We start from the raw sequence: 12,468 nt of genomic DNA on the forward strand, positions 1-12,468 counted from the left end.
AGGCTATGGCATCCCTGCAGACAGCCTTGGATCTGAAACAGAGGAAGGACAACAGGGTCCCTTCAGCCCCACCTTTGTGCCTCTCAACATGCAGAGCTCAGCCTATGACTGCCAGCTGCCCCCCTGGCCCCCAGCCAGGCAGAGAACCCAAAAGGTGTCCTGGGGTCAGATGCCTGCTCACCACCAAGCTCAAGCACAGCAGCAGACAGCCCCGTGCCACAGAATATGGAATGAATTAGAGCGTTTGGCAGAACTTCATTGAAGTGTGACTCTGGATAATTAAAAGAGGCCTGGAGCCATGTGGGTCTCCCTTCCCTGCCAGTTCCTGGAAGGATTGCTGCTTCACCCTTCGAGGAGGCAGCAGCACATACATGCACACACATTCCCCTGGTTGTCTTGGCATTTCCTGGCTCGATGAGCTGGAAACTGGATATTTGAAAGGATATCATGTACTTGGATGTGCCTGAGACACAGCAAGAGAGCTGTGCTCTGGAGCAATCTGCATGGCCTGATAGGCAGCAATGGTCCAGACACGTTCACCAGGAGCTGTGGCACTCTTTGGGCTCCCCTGTTGGTACCAGGAGGGTGCAAAGTGGGCTCTCACCTCAGCACCTCCCCACCACCATGGCTGCCATGGGGGACAAGAGCTCAGATGGGAGGGGAAAAGCTCCATTTTCAATCCCAATTCTGACTGTTCACAAATTATATAAAATCCAAGGCTCCCATGTTACATCAGGTCGTCCCTCCTGCATTGTGTATGAAAACCAACCAACCCCAACAGAAATAATGTGCCTCTACGAAACAATTGAAAAGCAGAGATATTGCCCATTTTTCTCCTGGGAAGCACTGCTCAGAACACCTTCTGGGTGTTATAAATATTATAAAGACCATATGAAATTGAAATATCCTGTGGATAAGGCTATTGTGTATTCCTTTGTGATCTTTTACTCTGTGTTTTATCAGTCTGTGTGCATGTGGAAAGATAGAAAACTGATAGGGATATGCCAGTCAGAGCTCTAAGAGTCCCCTACCACAGCCTGGGAGTGAAGATTTGGGAAAGAATCAATGCCATTTCTGTCCCAAAAGACTCCTAGGGATGTTACCCAAATGTATCAATTGTCTCATGGTCTTCCCTTGCCCCAGACACTTGTCAGCAGTTCTCCATTTCATCTGATATTGCTTAAATGTACTCAAATTAAACACAGATTCAGGAAACAGGAGGGGGTTCACCCTGGGTGGGTTTCTGGGAGGAAAACAAAAGCTCTGTAAATCACTATGAAAACAACCCAGAAGTGATGGCACTTTCTATCACGCTAGTAGGCTCATGGAGAAACAACTCCTCTAACCAATGGCAGGGCAGGAAACCACATGTAAAAGAAGATTTTCAAACCTCTAGATATTGGACCTCACTTCAATTCTATTTTGAGGTCTTTTTGTACTGCCCTTGCCACGTAGCACTAGTTTTAACTGAGATTATTTTGTATTTCCATAGTGTCTTAAGACCAGAGAAGGGAGAATGTCTTATGCAGCTCATGCCACAAGCAAACACAAAAACTCAGTACATGGGAATTAAAGAGAACTGTCTCCACCAAGCCTGGATGCTACCTGCTCTTTTTCAGACTGCTTCTTCTCCTAAAACAGCTGGCTCTGGTCTGCATGAGCAGACATTTTCCAGTCTTGAAATTCATCTCCCAGCACTCAGAGCAGAGAGGGAACTCTGCAAGAACAGAAACTCTTAACTTTAATAAGAGAAAAAAATATTACTTTTTCATTTTAATTTTGTGGATAACATGGACAACACAGTTATCAGCTTATTTTTCCTAGTGGCCAGGATTTGCAAGACTCACAGAGCAGAGTCACTTCTGGCATCAGCAATGTCCATCTCAGCCACCACAGGAAGACCTCTGGCCCATGGATCCAAGGCAGCTCAGACTCTCTCTGGACATGACACTATTTAATCACTTACAAAATCAGGGTGGTCTGAAAAATTTTGGGGACTTCCCTAACTTTCCCTCTTTCTTCCCCCTCTCTGGGGGCATGTTGCCTGGGAGATGGATCAAAACAAGTCCCCACAGCAAACATCACGTGAAGAAGTGTAGGCAAGGAGCTCAGGTACAAGTGGCTGTTTCTCTGTGGCTTGTGTCCTGGTGGTGCTGTGAAATGTCACTGATTGAGGCCCTCTGCCATTCACCTGGTTGGGAGCATCAGGGCAGAGACAGGCTGGGGCCAGCAGATGTGCTGCTGCCCACAGATAGGCTCAGGGATTCTCCCAACCCTGTGGCTCCCAGTCCATGCACACAGGAGCTGCTAAAGTACAAATAATTCTGAAACTACTTCCTCTACTTCCACAGAGGAAGAATGTAGTTTAATTTAATTTTTGCTTTGCACAGTAATGGCAAGGCCATTTATGCAGTTGTTTTGCTTTTCTTGTCTAGTCCCTTTTCAGCTGCTCCAAAGCCTTCCAGGTGTCCCAGCCAGGTCATTAGTCTGTTACAGCAGCCATGGTGTCACCAGAGAAGAAGATCCAAGCCCAAAGATGCTAAACAGATATTTGTAGACTGCCAGGCTAACCCACTAATTACCTTGCTTTTTATTTGGGACACTGACTACTCCCATAAAAGCTCTGTTGTTAGAGATAATGCCTCCAGATAAAGCTCTGGAGGTCTCTCAGAAGGCAAGTCCATTCATCTAAATCAATTGAGGTAACTGTGGCTCTGCTGCTTGAGTCAATGCAGGGAGAGAGGCTTAATAAAAGGTATAGTCTCCCCCTGCAATCTCTGAGCTTAATTGAAGTTAATGGACTCCTTCATTTCATGGACTTTATCTTAGAGCTGTCACTGTTGCTCACAATTGGGCTGACACCTTGACATCAATCCCTCGTTGTGGGGTCATTTTGCAGCTCTCCTGCACACACAAAGGGGGAGGCCAAAAACATTTCCTTACCAACAAAACCAGTTAAGCCCCTCTGAACAATAACTACAAGTGCTGCTAGAGATTTCTACTGTCCTTATCACACCAGACTTCAAGTCTCTTCTCCTGTAATCCCTCATGTACAGACAAAGCAACAAGGTCCTCTATGAGATCACACAACCCTGCAGAAGGCCAGGAGGAGAAATTACAGCTCCTAGACTTGCACTAAAATGGTGAAACTCTGCAGGGGGGCTAGATTTCAATACCAGTGTACTGCATCATCCCTTGGTTTTAGAAACAACCTTGTGGAAACCACTGCAACAACGAGCTGGAGTAAAGCAAGAGATCTGCAAACATCACTAAGGAGCTGAGACAAAAAGTCAGGATGAAGCCACATTAGTATTTGCCTCTGCAAACGTGGAGGCCAAAATGCAAGTGCCTAAAGAAACAATGGCAGGAGCTAACATTGCACTCTGAAATGGCCAGAACAAGAGCCTGAGTGAATTTATGAGATTGTAGGGTTATTGGAAAACTATGGAAAGCAGCATTTGGCTCTTAGCCCAGACTGCAAGGGGCTTAAAAATGCAGCTGGAATTAGCTTACAGCAAAAAGCAGCAGGCCCAGGATGAGAAAAGTATTATACTCAGTGAGAGGTGCCTTGGGTCTGACCTCTTTTCATCACACACCATAGGCCTTTCCGAAAATTAAAAACATTTTGCCATGATGGAGAAGGCAGGTGGCACATCCCAGTGCATCAAAAAGTTCCTGCACACCTCTTTGCTCTCTTTTGCATTATCAGACACATTTGTTGGAAGGAGGAGAAGGAGCTGTCAGTGTTTTCCTTGTTTCAGCCCTTGGGCAGCCCAGACAAGACTGCCTGCATGCAAGGAGCACTGTAGACAGAAGAGGCTAAGCAGGAGGACAACATGTCAGTGGTCACTTTTGGGTCACCTGCTCCATGGCCAGCTCAAGCACACCCTGCAGTAGGATACTACTCTTGCTTGGAGTAGTATTACACGAGGCAAAGACACTCATCCATCATGGGATTTTCTCACATTCTGGCTGAGCATCCCTGAGCTGCAAACACAAATTATGTATTGCATCTGCACGTGCTTCTAGCACCAAAGTCTCCCTTAAAGCGTTCACCCCAGAAATGTATCAAGAGCAGCATTCCAAAAGACTTTCAGAGTATGGATTTGCCTGTAAACAGAAAATTTCATCACTCCTTCATTCCAAACTTCCTCTGGCCTGCTGCTTTTTAAGTTGTCCCTGCATGCAGCTGTTCCAATACCTGAAGGAAGGACCCTACCTATGAACTCCTGGGATGAGACTCTCATCTCATCTGCCAACTGCTTGGAATGTCTCAACATTTCCACCTCTCCTCTCTGACTGCACAAAACATCTGTGATGTATTTTAAGTAACAATTTTTGTCAGTACACAGCAGCTAGTGAGACCCCTGATGCCTCACTACACTATGAGCCTCATCAGACAACATTTCTCTCTCTGTCCAAGCTCTTCCCAACTTGACACCATCACAGAACCCCCCTTTGGATGTACTCAGGCTCCCAAAGAGGTTCTTTTTCAAAAATTTCAGGAGCAATGCTCTGAGTTGTGTTCACTGTCTGTGCCATGAAGCTGGCACACACACAGATTTCAGCTTAGGAGCCAGCATGGGGCAGCTCGGCCGAGAACGTTCGGAAACGGAAATTGTTCACAGTGTGACAGGATGTGAGCAGACACAGTGGCAACTGGGAAAGCCACCACTACAGGTAAAAACACAGAGAGAGGAGGGAAACGTAAAGAGAGCTGTACCTGGGAAGAGCTGAGGAACAAATTCCTAATATTGCAGCAGCAAGAAATGTCATCCCTTTCCCAGGCTGGGGCACGCAGGCGCCGGGAGCTGGCGCTCGGCTGGGCAAACACAGATGCAGGAGCTGAATGGGAGCACAGTCAGCCCCATCTATTTTTAACTGGTGCAGAGGAAGCTTTTACTTTTCATTATGAGGGCGAGACAGTGTCCATCAGTTGTGCTGGATTTGTTCACTGGATGGGTGGGGGTTGAAGCGTGTAAAGCCCCCGGCCCCAGCAGTGGGAGCAGCAGCTCTAATCCCCCCCAGTCTGCTCACAGCTGCACGGGTCAAAAAGTGCAACAGCTGAAATGCACTTTTGATACATATGCTGAGGGTTGCCTCAACTTACCCTGGGGGTTTCTGCCTGGTGATTTCCATTAGGGCTGACTGGTGAGATTCACTGCTGGCATAAACGAGCTCCAGCCCATCAAGATCCCCTGCATGTAGCTCAGCATGAAGAAATAAACAGTGCAGAGGCATCTGTCACAAGCAGACACTGGCAGTTGGATCTGGTGGCCTCCCAATGCCACTTTGCTCCCCTGGACAAAAAAAATCTGTGGATTTGGCAGCAGCAGCACCTTTACTTGCCAAGTATGTTGCTTGTGTCACTGGGGAGCAGGGGGTGGGAGGGAGGAGGCAGGGCTGGGACCAGGGCTCTCCACCTCCCCCTTCTTGCCCAGACAGGGCTACAGCTCTGCAATTTAATTGTAGGATAACTAATTTCCTCTTAAATATCAATTTCTGCTGCTGTCCCCACACAGCACCATTCCACGCTCCCCCACCAAAAATATCAGCAGCAGGAAAATACTTGCTCGTGGGGCATCCCAAGGAGAAGAGCTGTGTCACTGGCCAGATGGCCACACAGCAGCTCAAACTTTGTATGCTGGCATTTGGCCAGGTGGTGAAAGGAAAAGGCTCAGCCAGCTACTGAATTCCCTCCATCCATCTCCCAAGCAAGCCACTCACACATCTGCTATCATACATAAACATCATGCCTTGGGTAAATCCACAGAAGACACAAACAATGACACCTGTCCTGTCCATCCTGACCTAGAGAGGTGCTTAAAATGTTCTCAGATACCAGGGGAAACCACCAGCCTCACAAAACAAGGTTTGGCACTAAACCAGCTCTCCGAGTTCCGCTTTCTCAAAAGTATGTGTACATCCAGAACATGCACACACATGACAACATGTTGCTCCTCTCTGCCAAATAAGCATTTGTCAAAATCCTGCATTTATTACACACACTACAATCTCATAAAGGGACCCAGAAGCCACCAACAGTGGGCATCTTTGGATGTTCTTAAGGGAGGATTGCCTAGAGGGTGAACTGCTTTCTGTGGCCTTCCTTGAAAGGAAAGAGAGACATTTCATCTGTCTTGTTCAGAAGAAAGTGCTGGCATCACTCAGAGGAACCCTGCCCTCATCACTCACATGAAATGTGCCCTTAAGAGTCTTTTTTTCCCAGCTGCTACAAAGGCAGCTCAGGGAGATTAGTTCAGTAGACGTTTAGGCTGTTATGTGGAGTCAGGCAAGAACAATCCCTTACAGTCTGTCATGGTCCAGGCACTGCTCTCACTACATGAGATGAACACAGAAATTCAAAAGCAAAGATCTGCTCCTGAGCATTTCAGCTGAAATTAAAATAAGAGGTCTAGAGATAGCAAACCCAGAAATTATCTGGGTGGGGGAGGACAAGATCACAAGTAATAGTATTTTAACTTATTGTTCATGAACAAGTTGATACCAAGCTTTGCTCAGGTCCACAGGAAGCTGAAGAGGTTAACACAGAGGTCAGCTTTGGAAACAGTTTAATATTTCCTCATCAGTGTGTTACTTTGCTAGTGATACTACCCAAAAAACTGGAAAATCAGGGACCTGCAGCTCTGCATTCATATACATATGTTCACAAAGGACATGGGAATAATGCCCGTGCCCACTTTGAAAACAAGCTCTGGAAAGCAAACAAATCCCTTACCCGGTTGTCCTCTTGAATCTCCCAGTCACTGGAGAAGCTCAACACGTGCTGTGCCTGCGAGCAGTTTGAAAACTGGAAAAGGCTGGCAAACATTCTCCTGTTCTCCTGGGTGTCAGGGAAAATCGCCTCCTGGAAGTTGACTCCATGTGGCAGGAGGATGTAGTTCTCATCCATTCTGGAACACAGATTGCAGGGGCAGCCCACTGTGAGAATGAACAGCACTCTCTCTCCTGCAGAAGTCACCTGTCATACTTCTGCCTGGCTCGACAAAAAGTCACACAGACTTTTAGCCTGCAAGTAACTGTCAGCTCTCCTGGCACCAAAATGACAATTTCCACCACAAGGACTAGATCAGGCAGCAGCAGTAAGGACCAAACTGCTCCTTCCACCCTGCAGACACCATGAAGGAGACAAATCTGTATTTTGGGCCATAGTTTCTACTGAATTTGCTTCACTTTGCCCTTGAGCCCAGAGTTTAAGTACTCCTTCAAGCAGTCAATAAATAACTTGTGTCAATAAAATGTGTTTAAAGTTGTTGCTGCAGACTAAGCCCTAGACAGTGTCAAAATGAGTTTTGTCGTGCACCCAGCCTAAGAATATACCAAGTATTTCAAAACAAGCCACTGAGTAGTATTTCGCAAATGCTCTCGAATTGAAAGGTCACGGAGATGGCTCTGTTCCCACATTGTGGTTTATTTTCTTATTCTTTCGATGAGCCCAAAGTCAGGGTCTGGCTGGGACTCGGGAGAGTCGATGGAAAGCTATCGGGTGAGTATTTGGGGATGGGTTTTAAACTCCCACGCCAAACTCTGGCAAACGGGCGAAGTGACTGTCTCCGTGACTGTCCAAAACAAAAGCAGCAGCACCCACGAGATACTCAGCAGCAGCTCCCTGTGCATGTGCTGGCCGACAACGCTGGAATACTATGGGAGTTTGGCGCTCCGGGCTTTTCTTCCCCTGTGAAGCTGAGGGAAGCGCAAGGGAGAAGGGGCTGCGCAGCAGGACGGAGCGAACCCTGCGGGCAGGAGCGGAGATGCCCCGGAGCCGGGATGCGACATCCCCACCCCTCCCCGGACCCCCCCAGCCCGGCACTCACCGGAGGAAGAAGAAATAGGCGTAGCCCTGCATGACGGTGTGCGAGTGGCAGGAGAAGTAGCCGAGGCCGGTGAGGTTGAGGCGGGAGCCGGCGGGCACCTCCAGCATGCTGCCCCACGCCTGGTCGCACAGCAGCTCGATCTCGGCCGAGTAGAAGAGATCCCCCGCTGCCTGCTGGGGGCCGCCGGGGGGGCCCCTCTGCCAGGGCAGGTAGTTGTAGGCGCCGTAGGGGTCGGGGTGCAGGGCCAGCACCCGCGCGTACACGATGATCGCGGCCAGCTCGGCTCGGCAGCCCTCGCTGAGCGGCCGCCACTCCGCCGGCAGCTGGCAGCCGGCCCCGGCACCCGCCCGGCCCCCCAGCAGCAGCAGCAGCAGCCCCAGCACCGGCACCGGCACCGACACCGGCACCCGCACCGGCACCGACACCGGCAGCGACACCGGCACCCGCACCGGCACCGGCAGCGACACCGGCAGCGGCAGCGGCAGCGGCATCGCGGGCATCGCGGGCGGCTCCGGGCCGGGAGCGCCGGGGGTCAGGGCTGGGAGCGGCGACAGACGGCCCCGAGGCTGCCCCGGAGGCTGCGGGGCACCGGGGCCGGGCGAGAGCGCAGGGAGGCAGCGAGGCGGAGATGAGAAGGGGAGGAGGGAGGGTGCCAGGGGGCTGAGAGCCGGGCAGGCGGGAGAGGCAAGGGGCGAGGGTACGGGGGGCAGAGATGCGAGGAGCAGAGATGCAAAGGGGAGGGATGGGGAAAGGCAGAGATGCGAAGGGGGCAGAGAGGCAAAGGGGAGGGCTGTAAGCGAGAGAGGTGCAAAGGGGGAGGCGAAAAGGGAGGGATGCAAAGGGGAGGGATGCAAAGGCAGAGGAGGAATGCAAAGGGAAGAGGTGGACAAGACGGAGACTGCAAAAAGGGAAGATGTGGAAGAGCAGAGACGGAAAAGCCAGGCACAGTCCGGGATGAGTGCAGATCCTGCCAGACACTCCCAGGACCCGGGGTGAGCACTTGGTGGCACCCACGGCTTTGAAAGGTGAAGGGGTGGCTCGTAGGGCTTTGGAAGTGCAAGGGTCCCAGTGGAGCAGGGGGATCTGCACAGATCCCCTAGGAAAGAAAATCCTGGGAAACTTAAGATGTATTTGTGTAAAAACTTGTAACTTTAGTCATACACTTCTTCTACTTCAAATGAGGCTGGAGTGTAGAGGATCAGCCTGCAATAATTTTCCAAAATACTTCTGGTGAGCAAGGTAAAAGTAAAAAGCCAGGTCTCAATATATTTTGACTTCCCACTGCTTCATCCTAGAGCAGTCTGATGCAGCTTTTTGGCAGATAGCTCCAAGACTGACCCTCTCCCCACATCCAAACTGCTGTGGAGCTTCTCCCAAGGATCCCTGGGGGCCTTGCACCACTCACAGCCTCCAACAGCTTCTTTCTATTTCAGTATTCTCCTTTTCCCACGTCTGATCTCACTTGGAATAACAGTCAGGAATGGGCATGGGATGCTTAAAATCTTCTGGAGGATTTTTTTGGTGTGGATATCATGGAGACACAGTCACAGTTAAATCTCTGCCTGGCTGTAAAGGTTACTTAAGTCTGCAGCATGTCATGGCTGGTCCCTTTACTCTCACCATCCATCTCTCTCCATCTGCTTCTCCAGTCCTCTACAAGGACTAAGAGCTCTTGGAAGCAGAAGGTGCCTCTTTGTTCCACATTCACACTGGTATAGAAGGGTCCTTGTGCAGGACTGGGGTTTGAAATAATGTGCACAATAATGAATCATCAGTTAAATAATGCTGAGTCAACTTCATAACAGTGAGACAAAACAGCTTCAGCAACAAGTGTCTTCCTCTGGAATAGCTTCATCAGTCTCATCTGTGTGCTGAAGAGTTTTACAAAGCAGCATTCATATTTCATGACGGCAAAATGCTACAATATATTTCAGCATAGCTTTATGCATGAACAGCAAAGTTGGTTCTTGCTAAAAGATAAACAGATTTTGGTTTTTTTCACTAAAAAAAAATTTCAGATGGGCCGATAGAGTTTTCCTGAGTTTTTTCCCTATTTCTTGAAGATTAACAACTTGCTTCCAACTTTCAGGAAAATAGTTTTAAAGACAATTTTTAATTTTTTTTTAAGAAAATACCCTCAAGAAATCCCAAAAGACTAACCAGCTCAGTATTTCTTAATGTTAACCATTAGGAAAAACTGCTTTTTCTTTGGAATCTGAAGGGACAATACTGTGGTAGAAAAGGTTTCAGAGCCTCTTTCAGTAGGTTTTAGATAAATAAATAAAAAATAAAGAGTAAAACAAAGAATTGAGTCTGATGTTGATCTCAGATAAAGTTGAGGCAGTTTTGGAGGCATTTTGTGCAAGGCTTTGATATGAACCTCAGGTTTCTATGAGAAATGGTATCTTGGGATACTGACAAAGAATAAAGAGAGAAGTACTGCAAGTGGTGGGAGAAATGTTCAGCCCATCCCGGCTGGTGTCTCCATGTCTGTCCATGTCTTTCCAGTTGGTGTGACTGGTGTCAGAGCCTGGCAGCTTCACCCACACGAATCCTGGGATCAGTGTGGGCAGCAGCATGTGAGTGTTTTATTACTTCAGTGCCACTTCTCTGGAGACAGAGCCCCAAGAAGCTGAGGAGATGTTTGTAACTACAGGTTGGTTGGTTTTGTCCTGGGAACCAAATTCTCAGCTTGTGTGAAATGCAGTTGCTATTTCCTCTGTGTATACATACAAGATTGATATCTTCTGGGCAAAAAAAGCCTCACATTTAACCTTCATTTCTGCTTACTGTGTGTTGCAAGTAAATAATGGTCATCTGTCCTCAAACTGCTTGGAAATATCTGATCTAAGCTGTGATCTGTTCTGCTGTTCCTCACATTTCATTTAGCCACCACATAACATAATTTAACTGGGAGGGAGGACAGGGTGAGAAAGGACAGGCAGCTCACAAGCAAAATGTGGAAATCTCTCCTTAATGCTACTATTAATAGCCTAAAGTGCTTATATTTGATCAGGGTGCTGGAATCAGCCAGCTCAGAAAACACAACAGCATTTGCTGGCATATTCTGGTGCTGCCTGATGCTCTCCAAATTGCTTTTTGGTGGTGATTACCAGAGTGTGGATGCAAATAATTCATGCTCTGTGGAATTTCTCTGTCATTCTGCAGAGTGGTCATGTCAGCATTTTGAGGATAGAGCAGGCATCCATGGAGTTGATTTTAGAGCTGAATGAGCTGAAGGGGGGTCTTAGCCATAACCCTGGAGCAGACACAGTAGGTGTGCAAGTCTACACATAAAAATATCTCTTATTTGGAAGTGCCTGATTTCCTTGGTCTCTTCCATTCAGTTTGCTGGTGCTGTGCCCACTGTCACTGCAAGGACTTGGGGTGGCTCATTTTCTCCCGTGCCCTCTGTGACATGTCCCCAGCTGAGACTTCTCCCTGTCAGGAGTCTTTCTGGAGATTTATCAGTGTCTAACCTTTCCTTCCTATACCAATAAGCTGATCTCTTTGCTGTTTCAGTTAATTAGCAACTCAGATGGGTATTTTGGTAAAAAGTTCAAACCACCTACATTCAGTGATTAATGTGATTTTGTTCTTAAATTTCTCTTCTCAGAAGCACCATCAATTTTCTTCTCTCTTCCTTCATTTCTGAGGCAGTGAAAAGTAACAGGAGCATCTGAATCCCTTCCAGGAGTCCTTTCTCTTCCAGCTCTAGATAACGAGGAATTAGTGACATGAAGTAAGGATTTAAAGCCCTCCCTGGAGGCTGCATCCCTCAGATCTGTGTTTGCTGTTTCTCTGCAGGGATCCACCGGCTGATCTGAGAGGTTCTTCAGTGCAGTGTGAATACTTTTGTGCTGTGAACTCAGCGTGGCTCTGACAAGTGCTGTAGCCAAAACCAGCTAATCAGAGGAGCACCAATAGAGCCAATTACTGCTCAGGCTGCACTTGCAGCCACTCATGCATGTGCCACAGTTATTCATTCACTTCCTCTGCTTAGATAGCCTTGTAGACTTTGAGACAGGCTCATGATTTTCCCAGGCAGGAGCTCTTCCTTTTTTTTTCATACATTTTTACAGATATTTAAATAAAATATTTCTCCCCCTAGGCTATGTAATTTTCTCTGCTGTTTCTGTGGCAATGTGGGTGATTGAAACCTTTTAATAAAACATTGCTCTGCTCAGTCTCTCTTTGCCTCTAAAGTATTGACTGAGTTGAGCATTAGTCCAGGTATCCAACAGGAGAGCACAGTGCTCGGTCTGGCTGCCTTTCTGATGGGTGTAGGTGATCTGAAACCCCAGCCCAGCTGTCTTTTATTTATATATCTGCAGTGATTCCTTTGTAGTCCAGGGTACAAAATATCAAACCCAGATTTTTTCCCCCCCGTGCACTGCTCTTTAAACTGGGTGACCTACAAAGATGAGTATTTGGCCATGCTAGCATCCACACAGGAAGAGATGTTTTTGTTAGCTTCTTCTTTCTATGCTTCTCTAATTTGAGTCATTCTTCTCATATGTTGACATAAGTTGACATTCTTCTCATAAGTTTGACATTTGGTCCATTGTATTTAACTATTTTTGTACCAATACTGGGCTGGCTGATTCCTATTAAAAAACATAACAAAAGAAAA

General features: G+C 47.8%; 1 protein-coding gene and 1 long non-coding RNA gene across 2 annotated transcripts in view; one reads left to right on the forward strand and one right to left on the reverse strand.

The window, feature by feature from the left end:
- CCDC3 (coiled-coil domain containing 3) overlaps positions 1–8,616 on the reverse strand; it is a 33,879-nt gene extending 25,263 nt beyond the window's left edge. Inside the window, exons 1-2 of the mRNA XM_064421780.1 lie at positions 7,836–8,616; positions 6,740–6,914 (exon numbers count right to left, since the gene is read on the reverse strand). Coding sequence (XP_064277850.1) covers positions 6,740–6,914; positions 7,836–8,335 — 675 coding nt within the window. The 5' untranslated portion in view covers positions 8,336–8,616. The remainder of the gene's footprint in view (positions 1–6,739; positions 6,915–7,835) is intronic.
- On the forward strand, positions 8,524–12,024 carry LOC135301568 (uncharacterized). The gene is made up of 2 exons (XR_010363322.1): positions 8,524–8,827; positions 11,643–12,024. It is a non-coding gene; the product is annotated as an uncharacterized LOC135301568 (long non-coding RNA).
- Positions 12,025–12,468: the final 444 nt, after the last annotated feature.

This window comes from Passer domesticus, chromosome 5, assembly GCF_036417665.1.
Source record: "Passer domesticus isolate bPasDom1 chromosome 5, bPasDom1.hap1, whole genome shotgun sequence".
NCBI classification, from domain to species: domain Eukaryota; kingdom Metazoa; phylum Chordata; class Aves; order Passeriformes; family Passeridae; genus Passer; species Passer domesticus.